The sequence below is a fragment of the Scyliorhinus torazame genome, chromosome 1 (genome assembly GCF_047496885.1).
Source record: "Scyliorhinus torazame isolate Kashiwa2021f chromosome 1, sScyTor2.1, whole genome shotgun sequence".
Lineage (NCBI taxonomy): Eukaryota > Metazoa > Chordata > Chondrichthyes > Carcharhiniformes > Scyliorhinidae > Scyliorhinus > Scyliorhinus torazame.
In genome coordinates this window covers 112,082,050-112,096,462 of record NC_092707.1, presented here as the reverse complement: position 1 = coordinate 112,096,462, position 14,413 = coordinate 112,082,050, and the positions used below count along the sequence as shown (strand labels likewise).

Below are 14,413 nucleotides of genomic sequence, written 5' to 3'. Positions count from 1 at the left end.
ATCACCACCGGGAGGCACTGAAACACAAAGAGGAATCTCGGGAGGACCACCATCTTAACCGCCTGCACCCTCCCTGCCAGTGACAGGGATACCATATCCCATCTCTTGAAATCCTCCTCCATTTGTTCCACCAACCGCGTTAAATTTAACCTATGCAATGTGCCCCAATTCTTGGCTATCTGGATCCCCAGGTAACGAAAGTCCCTTGTTACCTTCCTCAATGGTAGGTCCTCTGTTTCTCTACTCTGCTCCCCTGGATGCACCACAAACAACTCACTTTTCCCCATGTTCAATTTATACCCTGAAAAATCCCCAAACTCCCCAAGTATCTGCATTATTTCTGGCATCCCCTCCGCCGGGTCTGCCACATATAGTAGCAAATCGTCCGCATACAAAGATACCCGGTGCTCTTCTCCTCTAAGTATTCCCCTCCACTTCTTGGAACCCCTCAACGCTATCGCCAGGGGCTCAATCGCCAGTGCAAACAATAATGGGGACAGAGGGCATCCCTGCCTTGTCCCTCTATGGAGCCGAAAATATGCAGATCCCCGTCCATTCGTGACCACGCTCGCCATCGGGGCCCGATACAACAGCTGCACCCATCTAACATACCCCTCTCCAAAAACAAATCTCCTCAACACCTCCCACAAATAATCCCACTCCACTCTATCAAATGCTTTCTCGGCGTCCATCGCCACTACTATCTCCGTTTCCCCCTCTGGTGGGGCCATCATCATTACCCCTAACAGCCTCCGTATATTCGTGTTCAGCTGTCTCCCCTTCACAAACCCAGTTTGGTCCTCGTGGACCACCCCCGGGACACATTCCTCTATTCTCATTGCCATTACCTTGGCCAGGATCTTGGCATCTACATTTAGGAGGGAAATAGGTCTATAGGACCCGCATTGTAGCGGGTCCTTTTCCTTCTTTAAGAGAAGCGATATCGTTGCTTCAGACATAGTCGGGGGCAGTTGTCCCCTTTCCTTTGCCTCATTAAAGGTCCTCGTCAATACCGGGGCGAGCAAGTCCACATATTTTCTATAGAATTTGACTGGGAATCCATCCGGTCCCGGGGCCTTTCCCGCCTGCATGCTCCTAATTCCTTTCACCACTTCTTCTACCTCGATCTGTGCTCCCAGTCCCACCCTTTCCTGCTCTTCCACCGTGGGAAATTCCAGCCAATCCAAGAAGCCCATCATTCTCTCCCTCCCATCCGGGGGTTGAGCTTCATATAATTTTTTATAAAATGTCTTGAACACTCCATTCACTCTCTCCGCTCCCCGCTCCATCTCTCCTTCCTCATCCCTCACTCCCCCTATTTCCCTCGCTGCTCCCCTTTTCCTCAATTGGTGTGCCAGCAACCTGCTCGCCTTCTCCCCATATTCGTACTGTACACCCTGTGCCTTCCTCCATTGTGCCTCTGCAGTGCCCGTAGTCAGCAAGTCAAATTCTACATGTAGCCTTTGCCTTTCCCTGTACAGTCCCTCCTCCGGTGCTTCCGCATATTGTCTGTCCACCCTCAAAAGTTCTTGCAGCAACCGCTCCTGTTCCTTACTCTCCTGCTTCCCTTTATGTGCCCTTATTGATATCAGCTCCCCTCTAACCACCGCCTGCAACGCCTCCCAGACCACTCCCACCTGGACCTCCCCATTATCATTGAGTTCCAAGTACTTTTCAATGCACCCCCTCACCCTTAGACACACCCCCTCATCTGCCATTAGTCCCATGTCCATTCTCCAGGTTGGGCGCCCTCCTGTTTCCTCCCCTATCTCCAAGTCTACCCAGTGTGGAGCGTGATCCGAAATGGCTATAGCCGTATACTCCGTTCCCCTCACCTTCGGGATCAACGCCCTTCCCAGCACAAAAAAGTCTATTCGCGAGTAGACTTTATGGACATAGGAGAAAAACGAGAACTCCTTACTCCTAGGTCTGCTAAATCTCCACGGGTCTACACCTCCCATCTGCTCCATAAAATCTTTAAGTACCTTGGCTGCTGCCGGCCTCCTTCCAGTCCTGGACTTCGACCTATCCAGCCCTGGTTCCAACACCGTATTAAAATCTCCCCCCATTATCAGCTTTCCCATCTCTAGGTCCGGAATGCGTCCTAGCATCCGCCTCATAAAATTGGCATCATCCCAGTTCGGGGCATATACGTTTACCAAAACCACCGTCTCCCCCTGTAGTTTGCCACTCACCATCACGTATCTGCCCCCGTTATCCGCCACTATAGTCTTTGCCTCGAACATTACCCGCTTCCCCACTAATATAGCCACCCCCCTGTTTTTCGCATCTAGCCCCGAATGGAACACCTGCCCCACCCATCCTTTGCGTAGCCTAACCTGGTCTATCAGTTTCAGGTGCGTTTCCTGTAACATAACCACATCTGCCTTAAGTTTCTTAAGGTGTGCGAGTACCCGTGCCCTCTTTATCGGCCCGTTCAGCCCTCTCACGTTCCACGTGATCAGCCGGGTTGGGGGGCTTCCTACCCCCCCCCCCCCCCCCCCCCCCCCTTGTCGATTAGCCATCCCCTTTTTCCAGCTCCTCACCCGGTTCCCACGCAGCTGTATCTCCCCCAGGCGGTGCCCCCCCCCGCCCATCCCCTCCCATACCAGCTCCCCCCTCTCCCCAGCAGCAGCAACCCAGTAATTCCCCCCCCCCCCCCCCCCCGCTAGATCCCCCGCTAGCGTAATTACTCCCCCCATGTTGCTCCCAGAAGTCAGCAAACTCTGGCCGACCTCGGCTTCCCCCCGTGACCTCGGCTCGCACTGTGCGACGCCCCCTCCTTCCTGCTTCTCTATTCCCGCCATGATCATCATAGCGCGGGAACCAAGCCCGCGCTTCTCCCTTGGCCCCGCCCCCAATGGCCAACGCCCCATCTCCTCCACCTCCCCTCCTCCCCCCATCACCACCTGTGGAAGAGAGAAAAGTTACCACATCGCAGGATTAGTACATAAAACTCCTCTTTTCCCCCCCCCCTTTTTAACCCCCCTCTTCGCCCCCCACATTCGCCCCACCACTTTGTTCAAATGATCTTTTTAATAACCTGCTCATTCCAGTTTTTCTTCCACAATAAAAGTCCACGCTTCATCCGCCGTCTCAAAGTAGTGGTGCCTCCCTCGATATGTGACCCACAGTCTTGCCGGTTGCAGCATTCCAAATTTTATCTTCTTTTTATGAAGCACCACCTTGGCCCGATTAAAGCTCGCCCTCCTTCTCGCCACCTCCGCACTCCAGTCTTGATGAACGCGGATCACCGCGTTCTCCCATTTACTGCTCCGAGTTTTCTTTGCCCATCTAAGAACCATTTCTCTATCCTTAAAACGGAGGAATCTCACCACTATGGCTCTGGGAATTTCTCCTGCTCTCGGTCCTCGCGCCATCACTCGGTATGCTCCCTCCACCTCCAACGGACCCACCGGGGCCTCCGCTCCCATTAACGAGTGCAGCATCGTGCTCACATATGCCCCGACGTCCGCTCCTTCCGCACCTTCAGGAAGACCAAGAATCCTCAGGTTGTTCCTCCTTGCGTTGTTCTCCAGTGCCTCCAACCTTTCCACACATCGTTTCTGATGTGCCTCATGCGTCTCCGTCTTCACCACCAGGCCCTGTATGTCGTCTTCATTCTCGGCTGCCTTTGCCTTCACGACCCGAAGCTCCCGCTCCTGGGTCTTTTGTTCCTCCTTTAGCCCTTCGATCGCCTGTAGTATCGGGGCCAACAGCTCTTTCTTCATTTCCTTTTTGAGCTCTTCCACACAGCATTTCAAGAACTCTTGTTGTTCAGGGCCCCATGTTAAACTACCACCTTCCGACGCCATCTTGGTTTTTGCTTGCCTTCCTTGCCGCTGTTCTAAAGGATCCACTGCAATCCGGCCACTTTCTCCTCCTTTATTCATCTGTATCCAGGGGGGATTCCCTTCTGGTTTACCGCACAGTGTTTTTAGCCGTCAAAATTGCCGTTGGGGCTCCTATCAAGAGCCCAAAAGTCCGTTTCACCGGGAGCTGCCAAAACGTGCGACTCAGCTGGTCATCGCTGCACCCGGAAGTCCAGTCTGAGCATTTCCTATCAACCACCACCCTTTTTCTTCTTCCAGCTAGCCAATTTCTGATCCAAACTGCTAAATCACCCTGAATCCCATGCCTCCGTATTTTCTGCAGGTACCTACCGTGGGGAACCTTATCAAATGCTTTACTGAAATCCATATACACCACATCAACTGCTTTGCCCTCATCCACCTGTTTGGTCACCTTCTCAAAGAACTCAATAAGGTTTGTGAGGCACGACCTACCCTTCACAAAACCGTGTTGACTATCTCTCATCAAATTATTCCTTTCCAGATGATTATACATCCTATCTCTTATAAACCTTTCCAAGATTTTGCCCACAACAGAAGTAAGGCTCACTGGTCTATAGTTACCCGGGTTGTCTCAACTCCCCTTCTTGAACAAGGGGACAACATTTGCTATCCTCTAGTCTTCTGGCACTATTCCTGTAGACAAAGATGACTTAAAGATCAAAGCCAAAGGCTCAGCAATCTCCTCCCTGGCTTCCCAGAGAATCCTAGGATAAATCCCATCTGGCCAAGGGGACTTGTCTATTTTCACACTTTACAGAATTGCTAACACCTCCTCCTTATGAACCTCAAGCCCTTCTAGTCTAGTAGCCTGAATCTCCATATTCTCCTGAACAACATTGTCTTTTCCCTGTGTGAATACTGACGAAAAATATTCACTTAGCACCTCTCCTATCTCCTCGGACTCCAAGCACAACTTCCCACTACTGTCCTTGACTGGCCCTACTCTTACCTTAGTCATTCGTTTATTCCTGACATATCTATAGAAAGCTTTAGGGTTATCCTTGATCCTACCTGCCAATGACTTCCCATGTCCCCTCCTGGCTCTTCTTAGCTCTCTCTTTAGGTCCTTCCTAGCTAACTTGTAACTCTCGAGTGCCCTAACTGAACCATCATGTCTCATCTTTACATAAGCCTCCTTCTTCCTCTTGACAAGTATTTCGACTGCTTTAGTAAACCACGGTTCCCTTGCCTGACCAGTTCCTCCCTGCCTGACAGATGCATACTTATCAGGCCGGTTCCTCTGGAAAGCTCTGTATCTCCTTCCTGGCAAAATCCTGAACCTGCATGTACCTAAACACTTCTCCCTGCTCCAGCCCATACTTCGCTTCCAGCTCCCTCAATCCTGCAAACCGACCCCGAAGAAACAAATCCTTTAGCGTCTTAATCCCCCTCTCTTCCCATTTCCGAAAACTTCCATCCCATCTCCCTGGCTCAAATCTGTGGTTCCCCCGAATCGGCATTTCCCTTGACCCTACCCCCAACCCGAAGTGTTGGCGAAACTGCCTCCAGATTTTCAATGAAGCTATTATTACCAGACTCCCTGAGTATTTCCCCGGAGCTATCGGGAGCTGCGCTGTTGCTAGTGCTTTCAGCCCCGACCCCCTGCACAAACTATCCACGTACTTTTTAATGGTTGTGAGGTTGCCCGTCTCCCAGACAGTGCTTTCCAGTCTCTTACACCCTCTGTGTGAAAAAGATTTTCCTCAAATCCCCTCTAAAACTCCTGCCTCTCACTTTAAAATTATGTCCCCTTGTTAGCGACCCTTCAACTAAGGGGAACAGCTGTTTCCTACCCACCCTATACATACCCCTCATAACATTATACCCTCAATCAGGTCCCCCCTCAGCCTTCTCTGCTTTAAAGAAAACAACCCAAGCTTATCCAGCATCTCTTAATAGCTCAAATGCTCCATCCCAGACAACGTCTTGGTAAATTTCCTTCAGTGATTTTCCACGCTAAATTGCTCCTTAATTGGAAAAAATTAATTGGGTACTTTAAATTTATTTTTCAAAAAGAACCTCACAGTTCCTGACCTCAAATTCTGTACCTGCAGCCTCCTCCTTCCGAATGAGGAAAGATGTGAAGTACTTGTTTAACACCCTACCAATGTCCTCCAGCTCCACCGCTAGTGATTTTTCATGCCCCCTCTTTGCTCACCATATTGCTCTCTTTAAATTCCCCCCTGCAGTTTCTATTTTCCACTAAGGTCTCCACTGATTTACTCCCTTTGTACCTACTAAAAGCCTCTCTTTACTTTCTTACCCAGTCCTAAATATTCCTAGACATCCTGAGTTCTCTAGGCTTGTGGCTCCTACATTTGACCCAAAAGGGAATATGATGGCTCTGCTGTAGATTTTCCCACAAGAAGCTGTTTCCAGTCTACTTTGGTCAGATCCGGTCTTATTTTGTCAGATCTGAGGGCAGATCTTCACCGGAACCGTTGGCCTGCATCTCTGTCCTTGGGTGCTGCCTCCAGGATATGTTCCCAGCTTTGTGTTGGGGTGTGTTGGTGTCAAGCAGATCTGCCAAAAGACCCTAATTTGATCATCCATAATGGAATGAGAGAACTATGTGCACAAGCAATCTTCAACTGGAAGTCTGCTATTTCTAGTAGGAGCATTTTTGTGCAATGCAGAAAATAAAGTGAAAGTTTTTTTTAACTTTTAGATAGCAATCATGGGCAGGTGATAGAGCCAAGTGGCCAGCTACCCATGGCAGAAGATGATGTTGGAGAACAAGCAGATGCTGCAAACTTTACTCTACCAAGTGTCACAGAGGAGCTGGAAGATTCAGCTGACAGCTGTACGTTGCTCGTGCCGCATGACACCAGCTCAGAGAGTGGAGCACTAAGCAGTCATTCCTCAATAAATACTGTTGTATAAATGGATGGGTTTACCATTGTTTTTTGGAAGAAGAGCAGATGTTTGCACAGTGCTGTACAAACGAAGACTAATCAGGTGACTAAAAAAGGCTTTAGTTCTGGTTTTCAGCAGTCAAATTTCCTGTTTCAATGAACGAATTGATCCTTTTTGTATATATTGATGGTGGAATGCAGCACATTTCCCTGGAGACAGGTACAATAGGACTTTAAGAAGCTAATGGGTGGCTGGTTTTTGTGTTTTTAAATATATATACATCTGAAAGCAGGGTTTGAATTAAGAGGCTGGAAAAGACTTGAGGGGGTTCTGCATGCTGAATATATATTGGCATCACAAAGCTCTCCCATAACCAGAGTTTTCAGGCCAGGAACAGATGGAAAGAGCTGAGTGATATTTCTAGGCAAACAAAAGCGCAGGCACCATTTTGTGCTGTCAACTGGGATACAAGAATGATGGGAGTGTGTGCACACAAGGATGAAGGGTATGCCTGCGTTGTGCAAGCTGCTTAAGGGTTTTGTGGCGGGGGGGCATGGTTGGACACAAGCTGGGGCCATTACTGCCCCTCCGGATAGGTTGGGGCAGCGGGAAGGGCAGTTTGCAGGCTCTCAGGATCAAAATTGGAAATTTTGGCTCTCACTAGAACGGGTTGAAGGTCTGAATTAGGGATATTATACAATAGTGCAAGGTTTTGGTACAGTATCAGTAGCAATCTGTTCACAAAGCTGGTAGTAGATTTTGCTCCCAGCATTGGGGCACAGAAGGAGTGGGACCTGTGTACTTCAGTCTGCTCCCAACCCAGGTTTAGTACTGGAGGACCGAATGGTGAGGGGGTGGAACCAGCATAATTTAGGAATAGAGTCCAAGAGCACATTCCCCTACTCTGTGCACCATTACCTGCTCACTCTTCTGCACTGGAAATTTTCAATATTTTCATTTCAGTTCAATAATATTGATCAAGGTATTAACCAGTAATGTTGATATTGATTAACAAGTTAATCATTGATACTGATGCAGTCGATAGTACTGATTGTTAATATTGATGTGGTCAATATGGATCATCTATTTTGCTAATCAGTATGCTAATCTTTGGTATTAACGCAGTTGGTATTGATATATTGATGCTGGGGAACATTTAGAGGACAGTGATCATTGGTTTAGGTTGGTTATGGAAAAGAGCAAGGAACAATCCAGAGCAGTAATAACTAACTGGGGAAAAGCCAACTTCAATTGTGTAAGAATGAATCTACCCCCGGATGAATTGGAACCAAAGATTGGCGGACAAAATAGTCACTGAACAATGGGCTGCCTTTAAAGCAGAGATAGTTTGGGCACAGACAGGGAAAATCCCACTAAGGAGAAAGATAAAGGCAAACAGATCTAGAGTTCCCTGGATGACAAAAGAGACCGAGGTTAAGATGAAGTGTGCTTATGGCAGAGAGTAGGTGGGTAAAACAACCAAGCCTGAATATGGGAGATTCAGAGGGGAATTTTTAAAAAAGTGGCGAGCGAGTATGAAAAGAGCCTGAAAGATAGCGCAAGAAGGAATCCAAAAGTCTCCCAAAGGCATCGAAAGAGTGAAAAGGTAGAAAAAAGAGGGTTGGGACTTATTAGGGACCAAAGAGGCAGGGGGCATTGCTGAGGTGCTAATTAAATACTTTGTATCTGTTCATACCAAGGAAGATGATGCTGTGAAGATCATGGTGAAAGAGAAGATAGTTCAGACATTTGAAGTGCTTAAAATTGATGAGGTATCGGATAGGCTGTTTGTACTTGAGATTTGACACCAGGATCGAGTAAGATGCATCCAAGGAGACCGAGGGAAGCGAGTGGGAATTGCAAAGGCACTGGTCATAATTTTCCAATCTTTCTTAAACCCAGGCCGTGCCACAGGACTGTAACATTGCACACATTACACCCTTATGAATGTAAGGATAAGCCCAGCAGCGGCGGGCCAGTCGATTTAACCTTGGCGGTGGGAACACCTTTCGAAAGGAAATTCTAGGACAAAATTAATAGACTGCATGGATTTAAGGATAAATTGTGTTTAACTAGCTGGGGTTTTTGAAGCGGTAACAGGGTTGATGTGGTTAATGCTGTTGGTGACGTGTACATGGCATTTGATCGAGTGCCACACAGACTTGTGAGCAAGCACATGGAATAAAAGACATTAGCAACATGGGTATGAAATTGGCTGAGTGACAGGAAACAGGATTGTGGTTTATGGATGTTCTTCAGGCGAGAGGAAGGTTTGTAGTGGGCTCTTGTTTTACCTTATGTATGCTCGTGACCTAGATCTTGGTGCACAGAGCATAATTTCAAAGTTTGTGGTTGATACAAAACTTAGGAAGTATTGTGAACTGTGAGGGGAATAATGTAGAACTTTAAAAGGACATGGGTTTATCGAATCGACAGGTGACAGATGAAAGTTACTGCAGAGAAGTGTGGTAGAAAGAATATGGAGAAATAATATACAATAAAGGGTACAATTTCAAAGGGGATGCAATAACAGAGGGACCTATGTGCATAAATTATTGAAGGCGAAAGGACAGGTGGAGAGAGCAGTTAATAAAGCAGGTAGTATTCTGGGCTTTATTAATAGAAGCATAGAGTACAGTAGCAAGATTATATTAAACTTGTATATAACACTAGTTTGGTCTCAGCTGGAATACTGTCAGGTTCTGGGCACCACACTTTAGGAAAGATGTGAAGGCATTAGTGCTGAAAAGAGTCATGAGAATGGTTCTAGGTATGAGGAACTTCATTTACATAGAATAGAGAAGTTGGGATTGTTTTCATTGGAAAAAGAAGGTTGAGAGAAGATCTAATAGAGGTATCAAAATCATGAGGGGTCTAGACCGATTAGATGGGAAAAGCTTCCCATTGGGGGAAAGATCGCAAACAAGAGAGCAGAGGTTTAGAGTAATTGGAAAAGAAACAATGGAGACTTGAGAAATTTTTCACACAGCGAGCAATTAAGATCTGGGCTATATTGCCTGAGAGTGTTGGAGGCAGACAATCTGGAGAGGGAATTAGATTATTACCTGAAAAGGATGAATGCTGGGCCACAGGAAGATGATGGGGTGTGGCACAAGGTAAACGTATCCTTCAGTGAGCTAGTATGAGCACGTCTGGCCAAATGGCCTCTTTCTGTGCTGTAACCATTCCTATGATTGAGACCTTAAGATGTGAGTACTGGACTTTGTGTTGACCTGGTTGCAACTATTTTCTTGGAAAAAAATCTCATTCAGATAGAGAGTTTAGGAATTATGCAATACCTTCCTATTGTTTGGCAATCTCTTCCTTCAGTACTTAATTCATACAAGCAGAAGCACGCGCACACAATCTATTCAAATACTGCAGTTACCAGATGTTTGTACTTAGTTTGTCTGTAATTGATCTTACTGTAGCAGTGGAAAGATTTTGATAATTGGTGAAATATTATGTAGAAATTAAATTTGATACTGTTAATAGATCCATGTACGTGTTCAGGAGTTTCCATTTTTTCACTTTGTTGGCAGCACGTTTGAATTTTCATGTTGCTGTTAATAATATTCATTGAAATGCCAAATAAATTCTAAAATGGAGATAACTTCCTTACTGTTGTGATCTTTTTCATTGGTACTTCTCACTATATTCAGCTCTCATTCACCAAGAAGTCAGGAGTGGAATTTTAGCATGTCTTCCTGGGCTAAGCACTGGGTAATCAATTCACAGGCTTGAATCTAATTGAGGGATGCCGGGCCTTTTATATGGAATACTGTACACCCAGAGGTCTACAAAATTATGAGGGCCATAGACAGAGTGGATAGTCAGAGGCTTTTTCCCAGGGTAGAGGGGTCAATTACTAGGGGGCATAGGTTTAAGGTGCGAGGGGCGAGGTTTAGAGGAGATGTGCGAGGCAAGTTTTTTTTTTTTTTTTTTTTTTTTTACACAGAGTGTATTGGGTGCCTGGAACTCGCTGCCGGAGGAGGTGGTGGAAGCAGGGACGATAGTGACATTTAAGGGGCATCTTGACAAATACATGAATAGGATGGGAATAGAGGGATACGGACGCAGGAAATGTAGAAGATTTTAGTTTAAACAGGCAGCATGGTCAGCGCAGGCTTGAAGGGCCTGTTCCTGTGCTGTATTTTTCTTTGTTCAGGGGGAGATTGCTATTCTAACTTTGTGATTCTACGAAAGCACCCAAATCTCTCTCCACATCAATATTTAAAATTTGCTCACCATTTAAAAATATTTTGATTTTCGGTTCCTGGACAAGGAATGTATTCTTCGGAGGGCCAAATGAACGCGGAGTTGTAAGTGGGACAACAGTATCCTGCGGGTGTACCAGGACCTGAGTGTGGAGGTGGCGAGGAAGAGAGCAGGCTTCAACCAAGTCAAGTCAATCTTCCTCAAGAAGCAGGTGAAGTTCGGTCTGCTGTATCCGGCTCGTCTTTGGGTCACACATGAGGACCAGCATCATTATTTTGAGTCGCCCGAAGATGCGCTGGACTTTGCTAAAAGTAAAGGACTGGTGGGGGTCTGAGAACTCTCGAACTTTGAGGCAACTTATTGGCCTATATTGGGTCCTCTACTTTTTTTTTCTATTTTAAATTGGTTTTGCCTCCTCTTACCGTTTTGTTTCTGTTTTGGGAGTTCTGTGTAAGGGGGTGGGGAGTTGATATTCCGTTTTCGGGTTCTTTTTTCGGTGGATATTGGCAATGTCCCTTTTGTTTTTATTGATGTGCACTTTTGTGGGATGGAGACGTGCCTGTTTGAGTTTCGGTGTGTGGTGCTTTTGTTTTTGTGTTTTCTTGCTGTTCGGGGGCAGGGGCCACCAAGCTAGCTGGGTGAGCTAGCTCACTGAAGCACAGTGGGGGGGGGGGTGCATATGTTTAGTTTACTAGGTGGGTGGAGTAGTGTTGCTGGGGGGGGGTCGGTACTGCTGATGAGGGAGCGACTTCGGTGGAGGGACAGTGAGGAGGTTGGGTGTGGGGGCCGTCGTGGGGTGGGCTGGAGGTGGTGCGGCGCAGGGGCTGGAGGCAGGCCCAAGAAAGGGGATGGCTGATCAACAGCGGGGGGGGGGGGCACTTTGCTCTCCAACTAGTCTGATCACCTGGAATGTTCGAGTGCTAAATGGGCCGGTAAAGCGGGCACGTGTGTTTGCGCACCTGAGGGGACTGAAGGCGGACATGGTAATGTTGCTGGGGACGCACCTTGGAGTAGTGGACCAGGTCAGGTTGAGGAAAGGCTGGATTAGTCGGGTTTTCCACTCTGGGCTGGATACAAAGACTAGAGGGGTTGTGATCTTGATTAATAAGCAGGTGACATTTGAGATGGGTAGAATAGTCTCGGATGTGGGAGGTGAATATATCATGGTCAGTGGTAAGCTGCAAGGGATGAAGATAGTTCTGGTTAATGTATATGCGCCAAATTGGGATGACGGGGAATTTATAAAGAGTGTGCTAGGGAAGATTCCGGATTTGGACTTGCACAAGCTGATCATGAGAGGGGACATTAATACAGTTATTGATCCCGGCCTGGATCGGTTATGCTCGAGAACGGGCAAGGTGCCAGCAATGGCAAAGGAGATGAAAGGGTTCATGGAACAGATTGGTGGTGGTGGGGGGGGGGGGGGGGGGGATCCGTGGAGATTTAGGCAGCCGAGGGCGAAGGAGTTTTCTTTTTACTCCCACGTACATAAGGTGTACTCTCGGATCAACTTCTTTGTCTTGGGTAGGGCCCTACTGGCAGGGGTGTGGACACCGGGTACTCCGCCATTACAATCGCTGACCATGCTCCGCACTGGGTTGACCTGCAGGTTAGTATGGATAGAAAGCAGCGCCTGCAATGGAGGTTGAAGGTAGGGCTACTGGCGGACAAAGCGGTGTGCAAGAGGCTGAGGAATTGTATGTTGAACTACCTGCAGGTGAATGATATGAGAAGGTCTCCGCAGCGGGGGTCTGGGAAGCGCTGAAGGCAGTGGTGAGAGGAGAGCTGATTTTGATCAGGGCTCACAGGGACAGGATGGATAGGGCAGAGACGGACCGACTGGTAAAAGAGATTCTAAAAGTCGACAGGATGTATGTGGAGGCTCCAGAGGCAGGGCTTTTAAGTAAACGGCGGAGGCTACAGGCGGAATTTCGCTTGTTAACCACAGGGAGGGCAGTGGAACTGCTCAGAAAGGCGAGGGGGGCGATATACGAGCATAGTTAGAAGGCCAGCAGTATGCTTGCACAGCAGCTCAGAAAGAGGGAGGCAGCTAGAGAAATAGGGAAAGTTATTGACTGGGATGGGAGCTTAGTTGGGGACTCGGCAGGGGTGAGTAAGGCCTTCTGTACTTTTACAACAGGTTGTATAGGTCGGAACCCCCTGCGGGGCCGGAGGGGTTGAGGCACTTCCTGGATGGGCTGGCGTTCCCAAAGGTGGACGGGGAGCTGGTAGAAGGGCTGTGGGCCCCAATCGGGTTGGAGGGTTTGAAGGCCATGCAGTCGGGTAAGGCCCTGGGACCGAATGGGTACCCAGTTGAGTTCTATAAAAAGTTCTTCGGGATATTGGGACCGGTCCTGTTGAAGGTGTTTAACGAGGCTAGGGAAAGAGGGGTTCTGCCCTAGACGATGTCACAGGCCACAATTTCGCTTATCCTGAAACGGGACAAGGACCCGGAGCTATGTGGGTCTTGCAGGCCGATTTCCCTGTTGAACGTAGACTGCAAACTGCTGGCCAAAATGTCCTCCCAGATTGAGGACTGTGTATCGGACATTATTGTGGAGGATCAGATGGAGGTTTTTAAGGGCAGCCAGCTGGTGGACAATGTAAGAAGGCTGTTAAACGTGATCATGGTGCTCCCCGGAGAGCAGGGAGGTGGAGGGGGTGGTCGCGATGAATGTGGAGAAAGCTTTTGACCAGGTTGAGGGGTTATTTATGGGAGGTGCTGGAGCAGTTCGGATTTGGGAGGGGCTTTATTGACTGGGTTAGGTTGCTGTATCAGACTCCGGTGGCAAGTGTACGGACGAACAGGATGACTTCGGACTATTTTAGACTGCACCGGGGGACAAGACAGGCATGCTCCCTCGCCCCACTGCTGTTTGTGCTGGCAATTGCTCTGAGGGCCTCGAGGGGCTGGTCCGGGGGGGGCGGTTGGAGCACAGTCTCGCTGTATGCGGGTGACTGCTTTTGTACGTTTCAGATCCAATGGAGGGATGGAAGTAATTATAGGAATTTTAGGGGAATTCGGCCGCTTTTCGGGGTATAAGCTTAATATGGGGAAGAGCGAGATGTTTGTGGTCCAGGCAAGGGGTCAGGAGAGGCGACTGGGGGAACTGCCATTCAGAGTGGTAGGGGACAGTTTCAGGTACCTAGGTATCCAAGTGGCGAGGGACTGGGACAGGCTACATAAATTGAACTTGGCACGGTTGGTGGATCAGATAAAGGAGGATTTCCGGAGATGGGGTGCACTCCAGTTGTCTCTGGCGGGCAGAGTTCAAAGGGTAAAAATGACGGTCCTTCCGAGATTCCTATTTGTTTTCCAATGTCTCCCCATCTTCATCCCGCAGTCCTTTATTAAGCGGGTCAACAAAGTTATTGCGGGCTTTGTGTGGGGGGGGGGGGGAGGGGGGGCATGTCCCTGCGAGTGAAGAGGGCAATGCTCGAGCGGTGTGGGGGGGTGGAGATGGTGGGCTGGTGCTGCCGAATTT

General features: G+C 48.3%; 1 protein-coding gene across 3 annotated transcripts in view; it reads left to right on the top strand.

Moving 5' to 3' along the window:
* The window catches only part of dgcr2 (DiGeorge syndrome critical region gene 2), an 85,455-nt gene extending 75,132 nt beyond the window's left edge, over nucleotides 1-10,323 (top strand). For all 3 annotated transcript variants that reach the window (XM_072499938.1, XM_072499949.1, XM_072499928.1), the window contains one exon: nucleotides 6,523-10,323. In XM_072499938.1, the coding sequence (XP_072356039.1) occupies nucleotides 6,523-6,737 (215 nt within the window). In that variant the 3' untranslated portion in view covers nucleotides 6,738-10,323. The remainder of the gene's footprint in view (nucleotides 1-6,522) is intronic.
* The last annotated feature ends 4,090 nt before the right edge of the window (nucleotides 10,324-14,413 follow it).